This window comes from Cuculus canorus, chromosome 2 (assembly GCF_017976375.1).
Source record: "Cuculus canorus isolate bCucCan1 chromosome 2, bCucCan1.pri, whole genome shotgun sequence".
Lineage (NCBI taxonomy): Eukaryota > Metazoa > Chordata > Aves > Cuculiformes > Cuculidae > Cuculus > Cuculus canorus.
Window position 1 is genome coordinate 56345245 of NC_071402.1, and position 13850 is coordinate 56359094.

The 13850-nt window shown below is 45.2% G+C and overlaps 1 protein-coding gene across 4 annotated transcripts in view; it reads right to left on the reverse strand.

Annotated features, from left to right (window-relative positions):
• Positions 1–12273, reverse strand: part of SPIRE1 (spire type actin nucleation factor 1) — a 136306-nt gene extending 124033 nt beyond the window's left edge. For 2 of the 4 annotated variants that reach the window (XM_054057490.1, XM_054057491.1), the window contains exon 1: positions 11724–12271. In XM_054057490.1, coding sequence (XP_053913465.1) covers positions 11724–12015 — 292 coding nt within the window. In that variant the 5' untranslated portion in view covers positions 12016–12271. Of the gene's footprint in view, positions 1–11723 lie in introns of all 4 variants that reach the window. The other 2 variants (XM_054057489.1, XM_054057492.1) reach the window with 2 other exon arrangements.
• Between the last annotated feature and the right edge of the window lie 1577 nt (positions 12274–13850).

The window sequence follows — 13850 nt, forward strand, 5'->3', positions numbered from 1 at the left end:
GCAGCCTGGTCTGGTGGGAGGTGTCCCTGTCCATGGCAGGAGGGTTGGAATTGTATGACCTTGAAGGTCCATGTCAACCCAAACCATTCTATGATTCTATGAAAATCTGGACTTCTGAAAGGGATAGCAAGAAACTTATGTCACAACCCCTTCGACAGATCTTCTTTGATAAACTTCCATGAAAGCTGTTCTTCAAGGAAAAGCACTCAAACTCTGGAAACTTTCCTTATTTCATATATGGAACTATAACAATTTACTGCTTCTTTTAGAGCAAATCATAATTATTTTTTTTTGTTTTACTATAAAAATATAGTAAACATCTTAAACTGGATTATTTATTCCCATTTATATCCACATTTTGAAAAACAACAGCACTGTCATGATTCCATATGCTGAAATGGAAGGGGAATAACAAGTAGTTTAAGTCTCACACCAGCTCACATGCACAGCAGACAGTATTCTAGACAGGTGTAAACTACTAATTGACTTAAAACATTTTAATACATACTGCATTATGGTAATTACTAACCATACCATTCTATGTGCCGCTGTGAGTCCAGCTACACACTTAGCAGTTTCCCCTGAGCTGTTTGCAGGGACTTAAAGACCTCCTCCATCAGGAATTTCCTACATTTCTGAAGAGACCAGCATTAACAGCACTGACCCAAGCAATACATACTTGCGTCTGTCAAGACTGAAATGAATTTGCTTTTGTATGGCCCATGCAAACCAGTTTACTTATACTGGTTGGGACTAGAAATTTCTTCTTTTCAGCTGACATGATTGAAGGAGCAGAACCTCTTAAATGCAGCCTAAGGGTCACACTTTCTTAATTTGCACTGGAAGGAAAACAAAAATTCCCTGTAAGAAGGCAAAGAACAATCTCTGTCTGCAAGCAGCATTAAGTGCTTATCTGGTAAATAGGCACAGACTTACAAAATCATTTCAGTTGCTGCTTCTTAACATAGATGCAGACTCCTCCAGATTTCACAACCATTCAACTAGCTACTAATCTGTGTAGCATTTTCACCATTCTTTCTGCCAAAAGAAGATTCAACAGTATTTTTCCATGACAGATTTCAAATAGTGACTAATCCGTTCATTACCAGTAAATAGCATAACTTCAACTGTTGAGTTAACGTCAATTTATAAACGAGCTACAGTTTGTATTATTATATGATTTCTTACTCATAGATGGTTGAAATGCAAAAAAAACGATCAGGTTTTGCAAGAATGAAAGAGACTTAAATTGGAGGTTTCCTTTATCTCTGAAAACCATCTTCAAAGAGACATATTTGCCACCAAAAAAAAAACCAAGAGAAACCCCAAACCTTCACATTCATTTTTCCTTTCTCAAAACTCTATTTGAAAATTATTCTTATTTTGAACCTTCAACAACAGCAGTCATGCCAAACTCATCAAGCATTAGGACATACTGTCTCATGCCTCAAGGCAGGAGCTTCAGGCTGCTATTTAGACCGGAAAAAATAATTCTTTTCACAAAATCTCTCAGAATGCTGTTAAAAGAGACTCTACTCCATTTATCTGTAGCCCGTGCTTCACTGAAGCACAATTTCCCTGCCTTCCAAGGATTAATGGGTCACGGTTAGAAAGAGTCTTCATAGACTTAAAAACAAATACCAAGCACATCACGTACTGCTGCCAAAAGTAAGAAGCACACATTTAAGACTGAATTTATAAGCAAAATACATAATTCAGCATGTTAAAATGGACTGATGCGAGATATTTTTATGAACGCATGCAGGATATGCAAAACCATTTGTACTCTGCTATGCAAAAGATATAAGCTACAGAGGTGATGTTAGTGATGTGACAGCGCAATCAAATGACCGCTGTTTCAGCTCTGACTACCTGCTCTAAGAGCCCCATTGCTTAGAGCCTCAGAGCACCTTCCTAGCATTTCAAATTCCTCTGCATGGATCCAAAAAGCATTTGCTTCAAGACAGCTCTTTGCAGAATTGAAATGATTAGCGCTGATTTTCAGGGAATAGCGTAGCCGATGCACACATTGGCAACAAAACTGAAACTCCCTTTGTGTTAAAGATTCTAATTAAATGCCACAGCCCGCTTCTGCAGGGTTTGGGTAGTATCAAGCTGCTATCGCCACGATAGCAAAACTCAGGGTGCCTTCAGGAAAGACAGCCACTGTCCATATTTACTGCAGGACAGTGGAAGAAGTGGACGAAGGAGTACAGAGGCTAATGGAAGGGAAAGGGAGCAAGGGAGAACGCGGCACTCACTAAACTAAAGAAAGATCCCAAAATTGAACAGACTTTAGCTATGCCCCGAAATTAATGACAAGTTGAATCTGCATTTGCTTTTTAGCTTTTACATCTTCAAGATGCACTGTAGCTACAATAGCAGGCTTTTCCCTGTCCTTAAGGAAATGAAGAACTGCTTTAAAAGAAATATATCAGACTGTCATTTAATCATCTGATCACAATAACCGGAGCTTTAGTTACCAAATTTCACTAAACTGTCAATGCAAGAGTCAAAATTAGCACTAACAAAAGAAAAGAGGAAGAATTAAGAAGGCAAAGGCAACCAAGCAAATGGGACCAGTGCTGTTTAACATTTTCATTGATGATATAGACAGCAAGATCAAGTGCACCCTCAGCAAGTCTGAAGACGACACCAAGCTGAGTAGTACAGTTGTCACACCAGAGGGACCTGGACAAGCTGGAGAAATGGGCCTGTGTGAACCTCATGAGGTTCAACAAAGCCAAGCGCAACGTCCTACACCTGGGTCAGGGCAATTTGTGGTTTCAAAACAGGCTGGGGGGATGATGTGATTGAGAGCTGCCCTGCAGAGAAGGATTTGGGGGTGCTGGTGGATGAGAAGCTCCACATGAGCCAGCAACATGTGCTCGCAGCCCAGAAGGCCAGATGTATCCTGGGCTGCATCAAAACAAGCGCGGCCAGGAGCATGAGGGAGGGGATTCTGCCCCTTTATTCCTCTCTTGTGAGACCTCACCTGGGGTATTGTGTCCAGGTCTGGAATCCTCAACATAAGGATATGGAGCTGTTGGAACGGATCCAGAGGAGGGCTACAAAAATGATCAGAGGGCTGGAGCACCTCCCATACAAGGACAGGCTGAGAGAGTTGGGAGTTCTTCAGCCTGGAGAAGAGAAGGCTCCAAGGAGACCTTATAGTGACCTTCCAGTACCTGAAGGGGCTATAGGAAAGCTGGGGAGGGACCGTTCACAAAGGCTTGTAGTGATAGGACAAGGAAGAATGGCTTTAATTTGGAAGGTGCAAGATTTAGATTAGACATTAGGAAGAAATGCTTCATAATGAGGGCGGTGAGGCTCTGGCACAGATTGCCCAGGGAAGCTGTGGGTGCCCCATATCTCTGGAGGTGTTCAAGGCCAGGTTGGATGGGGCCTTGAGCAGCCTGGTCTGGTGGGAGGTGTCCCTGCCCATGACAGGGGGGCTGGAACTAGGTGGGCTTTAAGGTCCCTTCCAACCCAAACCAATCATGATTCCATGATTCTATGAACATAAGGAAAAGAGATGCATATAAGAACAGGATTCATGATCAAATGAAGGGAGAGGAAAACACTGACATAGCAGTAGCGAGCCAGAGGATGGATATTATAAGATAAACAGAGGAAGACAGAGAAATCTTGTATGAGAAAAAAAAAAACAAAACAGAAAAAAACACGAAAACACAAAACCACATATAGGCAAAGTATAACCGAGGAGTAAGAGACATCAGGCTGCGGGGAAGAGTTCAAGAATAGCAAGAACATAAGAAAGTGCAAGGAAGAAGACTGGATTAGGAAAGGTAATCGCAGACCCTTCAGAGCAGCAAGCACAGACAGTTATGTTTTTAAATAGAACACTTGGGCTTCAAGGATCAACATGTCCCTCCTTTAAACTCTGTAATCAGAAGGCAACAAGAAATAGGGTGAGTTTTTACAACTCATGTCTTTTTGGATCTAACTCATGATATCTGTATCAGCCTACAGGTAATGATTTAGAAATGGTATGCCTCGTTTTTCAACTTGGGAGAGGAAAAGGGAAAGAAAACTTATAAGAAAATACAAGGAAAATCCTTAGAGGGTTTACTACACCAAAGGTGCCCAGGACTTCTTCCTTGTGCCAATTTTTTTTCATGTCTTCAGCTTTCTCAACTCAACCCAGATCCACTGAAGTTCCTCCTCACTTTGTACAGTCACAAGCAATCCTCTGTACATTGCACAAAGCAAATATAATGACTAAGAAGCCTGTGGTGTCAATACAGAGTCAAATTTTGTAATAGAAGTGATTTTTAAATAATATTCTTTAATTCCAAATTAACAAATCCATTCTACCTTAGTGCTACTGTCTAAGATATAATTAAACGGTCACTCATTGTCTTGTCCCATTTCTATTTTGCATAAGGAAACTAGCTGTGGTTACCATACATTCATTCTATTTTCCACTCCTCACTCTCTTTAGCAAAGCTCTATATTTACCCAGGGATCACATCAATTTTTATTATTGTAAAATAAACACTGTGGTATATATGCACATCTCCAAATGCTGCTGAGCTCTGTTTGTAGATGCCAGTCTCTTTTCCTGATGCTTTAAGGATACTCTGCTTACTTTCCTCTGGCCTGTCCAGATATCAGCCCATCCCCAAAAGTGTGAATACGCAGAGTTCATGTGTCTCAGTTTTTATATTAATATTACTTTTTTAAAGTTCTGTTACTCAAATCATATTGTAATTTTTCCTGAAGCTATCCACTTACTGGCTCTTTCAACAAGTATGTGTGCTTGTGGCAGAATTCTGGCTCCGCTGAAGCCACCAGTAGTGTCTGCCAGCATGTTTCATCGATCTGGAGTTTCAAGCAGGTTATAGCTTTTCTAAATTGATAACATTACACTCTGGATCTGTTAAGAACTTTTATCAGCCGCTAATAAACTCTTTCGAGTAGATGAAAAAATGGTTCTGAATTCCTCTCTACCTCAGCTATGTCTTTGCAGTCTTGCATTTACTCTGTACAAACTGAATCATTTCTTTTTGTTCCTCTTCCAGTGCACAGTAATAAAATTCAATAACACGCTCATAGTTGCACATGTCATGCAGGCTAGCTTAATGTTTTGTCAAGAACAGAACAATATTCATTTTGTCTCCTTACCGGATCCAATTGTGTAACATGATAAGTTAATTCAGAAACAGGGGGTGAACACTCTCCAGTTTCCTTTTAACAGACATTATGAAAAAGCTTCCTCACTTTTTATGAAGATACATTCTTGGCCAACATGGATCCAGGGTGTTACGCACCTTTAATCCTCTTGTTACCTTCACTATCACAACACACCCACTGCGCCCCTGGCAGATTCAGTCACGCTCGGGTCAGACCCATTCACAGCACTGCTGCCACGTGGGTAATTTTCACTGCCTGTCACTCTGATCACATCTTGCTCTCTGTATTGCCCCGTTAAAGGCTTGCTCACTGTCTGTCACATTGTACACAGCTACCGCCTTTATTTTCAAAGCACTTCTCGTGCTACCCCAGTTCTAACCATGACCTCTCGTGCGTATCGTGGGGTACACGGTCACCTCCAGCCAGCCCCTGAAGCTGGACTCCATTACCCATTCCTTTTCTTTGTAAAAAAGCGTCTTTGTTCTTTCTTCAGAAACACCTCTTACAGACATCATATTAACTTTCTACAACATCATGGCAGGTGTCTGAGTTTTCACTCTGTTCTTCAATCACTGTTAACAATGATAACTACAACTCTATTTGCTTTTCTATAGCAATAATTTTACTGCACTAGTCAAGAAAACCTCAATTAAATTACAAATGTGTTATCTTGTACTTTAAGCCATTATGAATATCAAAAGCCCACAATTTCTCAAAGTTCTTTGCTCTTAAGTTTTTCTCGGGAACTAAGGCAGATTTCAAACAGCACCAAGTCTGTCCTTACACCTTCACCGCCTGCTTACCATATTCAACATTTCTGCATACAAATACATGTAACCAAGGCCACCTATCACTGTCGGCAACTTCCATTTCTTTTGTGCAAGCATTCGGAATATGTTGGGGTTATTTTATGCCAAATACCTTGTTTTCTTATGTTGAGATCTTTTCTTTGCTTATTTCACCCTCCTCCACCACAGCTGTCTACAATAAGGTTCCTAGCCAACCACCTACATCCACAGAGAGGCCACAGAACCTCCAGTACAGGATGCATCAGCATAAGCCATGGCTAGAAGCCCTCCAGTTCACCCTTACGTACTGGGAACCACACCGATGGCAGAAAGCCTGGCATACATAAGGCCTAAACTTTCTCTCTTCCACAGATGATCAGAGCAAGCAAGCAGAGATAAAGTATCAACTCACCAAGGCTCCTCTCTGCGCTCTAGTGCCATTTTCTCCCTACTTTAAATTCCAACATTAATGTATCTACACAGATAAATACAGATATTTATCTACTTTAAAATTCTTGCAGGAAAGGGTGAGGCTCAATAGACCAAACCTTACTATTTTTAAATACAGACACCCGTGAACAAAATCTGAATTCAGAGCATAAAGTCTTAATTCTAGAGGTACTACTTATTTTAGCAGTATTCATCGCAACACTCGCTTTGAAATTTAAACAGCAAGCAAGGCTATTCCTCTCCATTATCCTTCAAAAGAGTCAACAAAATCAGAAGTAAAATGTCAGTACATTCATTTTCCTCTAAAAATCTTGCATATCTTTCGTCAGCACTCTACAAAAGAGTGACAGATGAGAATGTCTTGATGCACACAAGCTAAATTTGCATTTATTCATCCTGCATTTCTCCACCCTGCCTTCCAACACCTGGCCACACAAGGGTATAAGGAGAACATGAAAGCCATTAAAACTGCCATAAAGACAGCGTAAGCTATTCCTCTCCAGCATGTCTCACCCTGAGCCCTCCAAGTCCTGTGGAAGCCACCGCGCTGTCAATTTTCCTGTGATCTTTTTGATCCAAAGCCAGAATACTCCACGCATTATGTCCTCCCACTGAATGCCTGGCGGATTTCCAAGAGAAAAATCTGCATAGTACTTGCTTCTGATAAAACCAGCAGTAATTTCCCTCCATGCTTTCTCCTCTAGGGTTGGAGGACAAGGCAGAAAAAGGGCCACCAACGCTGCCTACAAAGGCACGCTCTCAGGAGGAAGAGGGAAGGCTGACAAGCCCGCCAGCTGATGGCTGGAAATCAGCATGGTTGGGTTTTTCAAATACCTGCCCTTGCCCCTTTCTGAGATCCTCAAGTCTGTTTCTCTTCAGAAGCTCAATGTGATGCCCACAATCAGCAGCTGCCTGGAATCTGGTGCTAACAAAACACGTGGGGAAAACTCATGTGTTTGTCAGTTTTGTCCAAGCCTGTTCATCCCCAAAACTGCCCTGCGGGAAGGAAGTAGCGCAGCCGGCACTCCAAGAAGCGAGAGCCCCTTATCCAGCTCGCAGCGACAACACGACCCTGACACAACAGTCTCCCGTACCCTATGGCGTTCTGCTGCCACTAAATGCTGGGCAGGTAGTCCACTGATTGCCAGCTCTAGGGCAGGGTTTCTACCTCTGTATCTACCACTTCATTATTGCTTCAAGCTTATGAAAACGCTTATAAGCAGGGTTCTGCAAGAAGAGAGCTTGGGGGAGTCAAACCACATGGTTATAAACAAATGTTATCGCTCATTCAGAAGTTATTTTTTCATTGCATCTTGCACTTCACTGGATGCCAGTGTTAGCTCATTTCATATAAATTGCAAGTAACAAAGAGACAGCTAAAACACCCATTAGGTAAAATACACTCTCCACTTTATCTCCAATTCCATCGTGGGTATTTCTAAGCAACCCACATTTAGGTGGTATTTAGATGTCAGACAGTTACAGTGATTCATCCTAAGATGACCACAGTGAGCTCTTCATTTTTTGCATATTCATGTTTATTTCTTACTCACTCCAGTTCTGGCAAAACAATAAGGTTTGCAACACACCGCAAAAACATTGCTTCGTGAGTACCTCTAAAGCAAACTCCATGACACGGCTGTGTTTGCTCCCAGCTTCGACTGAGCTCCACTGACAGGCATGACTGATCGCATCGTCCTTCGCAATCCTGAACAATGCCCGAATGTTTGCTACCCAAAGACACCATTCTTCGAGGACTCCTTTATTTGCCCACACAGGATTCTGTTGTTTACAAAAACAGAAACTAACAGCCAATATTTGTTCTTTTGAATTATCCAAACCTACACACCAACCTATAGCTATAGATTTTTCATGTATCACTAGAACAGAATAGCTTTACAGCTCACAACCTATGGCTCTAATAAAGCACCTGACACAGGTATTTAAACCCAAGTTGTCTGAAATACAAAGGGAGTAAAAAAAATTAGCAGGAATCCTTCCTGATTCTCCTCTTGCCAGGGATTCAAGTAATATCAATGCTTACGTGAAAATGCACAACTGAGTGACATTTTCATTCTTAATCTTTTTACTTCTACTTAATCAAAACCTTAAGACAAAAATGGAAAGATCTGAGAATCCATCTCGGGCTTTGATTAAGGACAAGGATTGAACTCCAGGGTTGTTTTTCTGCCCCAGTATCAGTGAAACTCATCTTTGTTTCCTACCTCAAGGACATTGTCTTCAATTTCTATGTATTGTATCTGACTTGGAATTTTAAGCATTGCCCATTAACCAGAAAACTGCTTCACAAGAAACAGCTTTGGCAAAGTACCATTAGTTTCTACATAATCAGTACTTCTTTTTAAGAAAGCTTTCATTTGTATCTCAAGAGTAAAATTAGTGTGGCCAGACAGCTTCAGGGCCTGTGCTAGGATGTACTGCTCCCAAGTCACAGCACCAGGGCCATGGTTCTTCTTAAGCTCTCATTGCTACTAAGCAGAATAGATGAGCCTAAGAATAAATACCCGTTCAAGAGGCTCAAGCTGAAATTGGCTCAGAAAGCTCGTTAGTCATCACCTAAGGACACCGCAGTGAGCAATAAGGAAAAGAACTGGCACAGTTCAAAAGAGACCAAGGAGAAGCAAGCCTACTGTCAGTTCTAGTGAATTACCAACTTTCACTGGATCACACATAGGACAACTTCCCGTGAAACCCCCCTGCAGGTTCCGCAAACCAAAGAAGAATAAAAGCCAGGATCACATTTGTTTCATGTTGCTGACAGCTACTCCCATGAACATACTAAATCTTTTGTGAAAGCCTGAAGGCTGAGCAATGGCCTATGGTGCCAAAGTCTATTCAACATTAGGGAAATGAGGAAGACCAGGGGCAGGGAGAGGACCCCAGGAGGAATATCACCTCCTTTCAAATCCAGGAGCTTACCAGCCTGGGGCTGATGTGAAAGCGGAATCACTGAGTATGGTCTAGGAACGGACATCTGGCAGAAATCTCCCCTCCTCCCCTTTTCTATTATATGCATAGGAAGGGGGGCTCTCCCTGGATTAGCTGCTCCTTCCTGGGAGGTCCTCGCACACAGGTTATCCTTTGGGTAGATATATATATACACACATACATGCATACATAAACACTCTCCCCCTTCCCCTCTCTCTCTCACATCTTCAAGAAATAAGCACATGTATGTGGTGTTAACCGATACAAAACATAATACATACAATAATAAGGTAATAAAATAAAAGGTGAAGAGGAAAATAGTCAGAGCTGGAAGATAAAAAAAAAAAAAAGGTCTCATAGATCCCAAGATTTAAATGTGGTATCAATGTACACAGGTTTGCACATGTTAACTGAAACATTCTAAAACACTAATGCAGTGCCCAGTTTTAGCCACTGACCTGGCATGCAGCTTTTGCATAAACTAAACATGCTGTGTGTCAGTGAAGGACCTGAACTTCACATCCAGATATATCCAACAACTTCCTGTGGGCCATTAATATGTATCATAAGAGGAAACAGAATAAGCCCTCAAACAGCAAGCAATAAAAGCAACAAGAGAAATAAATACATAGTAAATCAATGTATTTCCTACAGCAGGAAAGAGAAAGGAAGAAATCTAATATCATCTCAAAACATTGGAGGTAAAAGCAGTGCACAGTATGCAATACAGAACTCTTCAATGCCCTTGTGACAGGCAGATGCCTTGGTCAGGAAAATATTTTCCTAGAAATTCTGACTGTTGGTCTGACATTTTATTAACTTTACAATAACCCATTTTTTAAAATAATTTAAAAAGCACATCAGATCACATTTAAATAGAAGTTATTATGAGACTCATTACAATTGCAGCCCCTTTTTCTACTGAATATATTTGCATGTACCACTAGCTCCAAACTGGATTAATGCAAATCTCTGCCAAAGGACTTTTCAGATAGGCACTGTACTAAAAGGCTTCATTAAACTTTAAAACCAGGCACAGTATCCTGGTGTTAAAATATCCAAAGGCTAAGGGCTAAATTAATCCCCTTTTGTGAATTTACCATCGCCCCCTTCTTCACGTATGTTTTAAATTGCTGAAACCTCTGTCTTCCTGGAAATTCAGTGACACTTAACATGGATTAGGTCGGTACTGGAGAAATACAGAATCATTTAGGTTGGGAAAGACCTTCAAGATCATGGAGTCCAACTGTAAACCTAACACTGCCAAGTTCACTACTGAATACCATAGAACAGTTTGGGTTGGAAGGGACCTTACAGATCACCCAGTTCCAACCCCTCTGCCATGGGCAGGGACACCTCCCATGAGATCAGGTTGCTCAAAGCCCCATCCAACCTGGCCTTGAACACCAAGCCTGAACGATCACTGATTGCAACCCTCTGCTGCCTCAGCCTTAATTTCTTTTCAGAAACGAAGCTTTATTGCAATCAAAACCGCTCCTTCTCACATTCATAACCAGGAGCTTTGAGATGCCAAGAAATGCGAGATGTTGGGCAGCCTGGTCTGGTGGGAGGTGTCCCTGCCCATGGCAGGGGATTGGAACTGGATGATCTTTAAGGCCCCTTCCAACTCAAACCATTCTATGATCTTATGAGCCTGGATGATCTTTAAGGTCCCTTCCAACCCAAACTATTCCATGATTCTATGAGCTCTCCTTTTCCTTTCCAATGGGAAACAGTGTTTCCCTGGGTATTGGCACAGAGGCAGATGGTCGGTGTTGAGCCCTTGGTACACATCCAGGGCTTTTTTCTTTAGCGTTCCCTAAATCGATCCCACGGGTGCCTTTTGATGCCAAACCCCCTCTGGGAGCCACGGCAGGACGAGCTCTAAAGCCCCGGGAGCTCCGAAAGCAGGCGCGGCGCTGCGGGTGCGGGTGACACGCTATTACGCACCAAAACGCGACGCAATTCTAAGGCACCGAACCCACACGCAGGGGATGCGATTCCGAGCGACCGGATTTCACCTTTCCACGCTCCCAACCGCGGCGGGTGTGGGCTCGGCCCCTGCATCCCGATTCCCACTCCCCGCATCTGAATTCCCCGCATCTGAATTCCCTGCATCTGAATTCCCTGCATCCCTATTCCCACCCTCGGCGTCTCCATTCCCACCTCCCGCATCCCTATTCCAACCCCCAGCATCTCCATTCCCACCCCCCGCATCCCGATTCCCTGCATCCCCATTCCCACCTCAGCATCCCCATTCCCACCCCCTGCGTCCCCATTCCCACCACCCCCATTCCCACCCCCTCCATCCCCACTCCCCCCCGGCGGGACGGTCCCCGCGTGTCCCCGGACAAAGGGGTCGGGGAGCCCCGCGCTCACCTGCGCCGCCGCCGCCCGGCTCCAGGGCGACGGTCCCGTCCCGGCAGACGCGGAGCTGCGCGATGTCCCCGAGCCGCGCGGCGGGGCCGTGGCGGGCGCGGTGCCGCAGCGAGCGGCAGCACTGGTAGCACACGGCCCACGCCTGCTCCTCGTTGATGGGCTGGTTGTAGAGCCGCAGGATCTCCTCCAGCGACAGCGCCTCCGGCCGCGAGCCGCCGCCTCCCTCCTCTTCCTCGGCGGGGCGGGAGGCGCCGGGACGCGGCTCCGCGTCGCGCTCCCCGGGTAGCGCCATCCCCGGCCTCCGCGCTGCTGCCCCGCTCAGCGCCCGGGCCCGCTCCCGAGGATGATGCTGCTGCTATTGCTACTGCTGCTGCTGCTGCTGCTCCTGCTGCTGCCGCTGCTGCCGGTGGTGCTCGTGGCGCTGCCGCCCGGTCCTGCCGCGCTCATCCTCCCCGCCCCGCTGGTGCCACCGGGCCGGCAGCGCCCGGCCGGCAGGAGGAGCGGCGCCCGGGCCGCCCGCTGCCGCCGCCGGGAGAGACAGCTCATAGCAACGCAATGGCGTCCTCGCCCGCCCCCGCCGGCCGCGCGCGGGCACGCCGCGCCCCCTGCCGGCCGCGGCCACACAGCGCGGGTGCGGCGAGGCTCGGGGGGTGGCACGGATTGGCGAGGCTCCGGTCGACTCGGCACTGCATGGTTCGGCACGGCAAAGCTTGGCATAGCACGGCACGGCTCTGCTTGACTCGGTTTGGCTCTGCTCTGCTTGACATTGCTCAGCTCAGCTCGGCACAGCACAGCTCCGCTCAGCTAGAATTCAGCACAACACGGCCTGAGTCAGCACGGCTCAGCACAACTCGGCTCGGCACAGCTCTGCTTGGTATGGCTTGGTGCTCAGCTCGTGAAAGCTTGGCACGACTTAGCTCGGCACAGCTCATCTCACCCTTGGTGCCAGCTTCAGCCCAAGCCAGCGTGAGCACAGAAAACCCCTTCCTGGAGTGGAGACTGAAGAGCTTCAAACTCACATAAAAAAACACTTGTTTTTATTCTGTGGTGTTCTATAATTTTACCTCGCACCTGTAAAAGGAAATTCAGAATTTCCCCTTAGCACCAACTTTATAGGACAGACTGAAGCATGGAAAGGACAAGACAGCACCAGGCAGTGTCTGCTCCCACAAACGCAGAGAACCACACACTGCAAAGGCCAAGCAACGCCCAGCTCTCACAAGTCAGATCCTGTTTCTGATTGCACACAGAACCACAGAATGGTTGAGGTTGGAAGGGACCTCTAGGTATCATCCAGTCCAACTTCCCTGCTAAAGCAGGCAAGACTCCACGACTTCTTTGGGCAGCCTGTTCCAATGTTCTGTCACTTTTAGTTTTATTGAACATGGGTACATTTTTCCTCTTGTAGTGTCACACACGTATAACATACATCAATCACATGAGACACAACTCACATTTAAATACAGCTATTTAATTTAGCAATATCCACTACTCAATGTGATCCAGCCTTTCACATTAGATTAGATCTGGGGGTGCTGGTTGACAGCCTGCTGACTATGAGCCAGAAGCGTGCACAGGTGGCTAACAGCATCTGGGCTTGTATCAGAAATCATAGAATCATAGGATTATAATCACCAGGTTGGAAAAGACCTCTTAGATCAAGTCCGACTGTTCCTATCTGCCACTAAACCATGACCCTGAGCACTTCGTCTACCCATCTTTTAAATATCTCCAGGGGTAGGGACTCAACCATCTAGCTCCCTGGGCAGTCTCTGACAGTGCTCGATGACCCTTTCGGTGAAAAATGTTTTTCCTTATACCCAGTCTGAACCTCCCCTGGCGCAGCTGGAGGCCCTTCCCCCTTGTCCTGTCCCCTGTCACTTGGGAGAAGAGGCCAGCTCCCTCCTCTCTACAACCTCCTTTCGGGTAGTGGTAGAGAGCAATAAGGTCTCCCCTCAGCCTCCTCTTCTCCAGGCTAAACAACCGCAGTCCTCTCAGCCACTCCTTGTAAGACTTGTTCTCCAACCCCTTCACCAGTTTTGTCACTCTTTTCTGGACATGCTCCAACATCCTTCTTGTAGCAAGGGGCCCAGAACTGAACACAGTATTTGAGGTGTGGCTCACCAG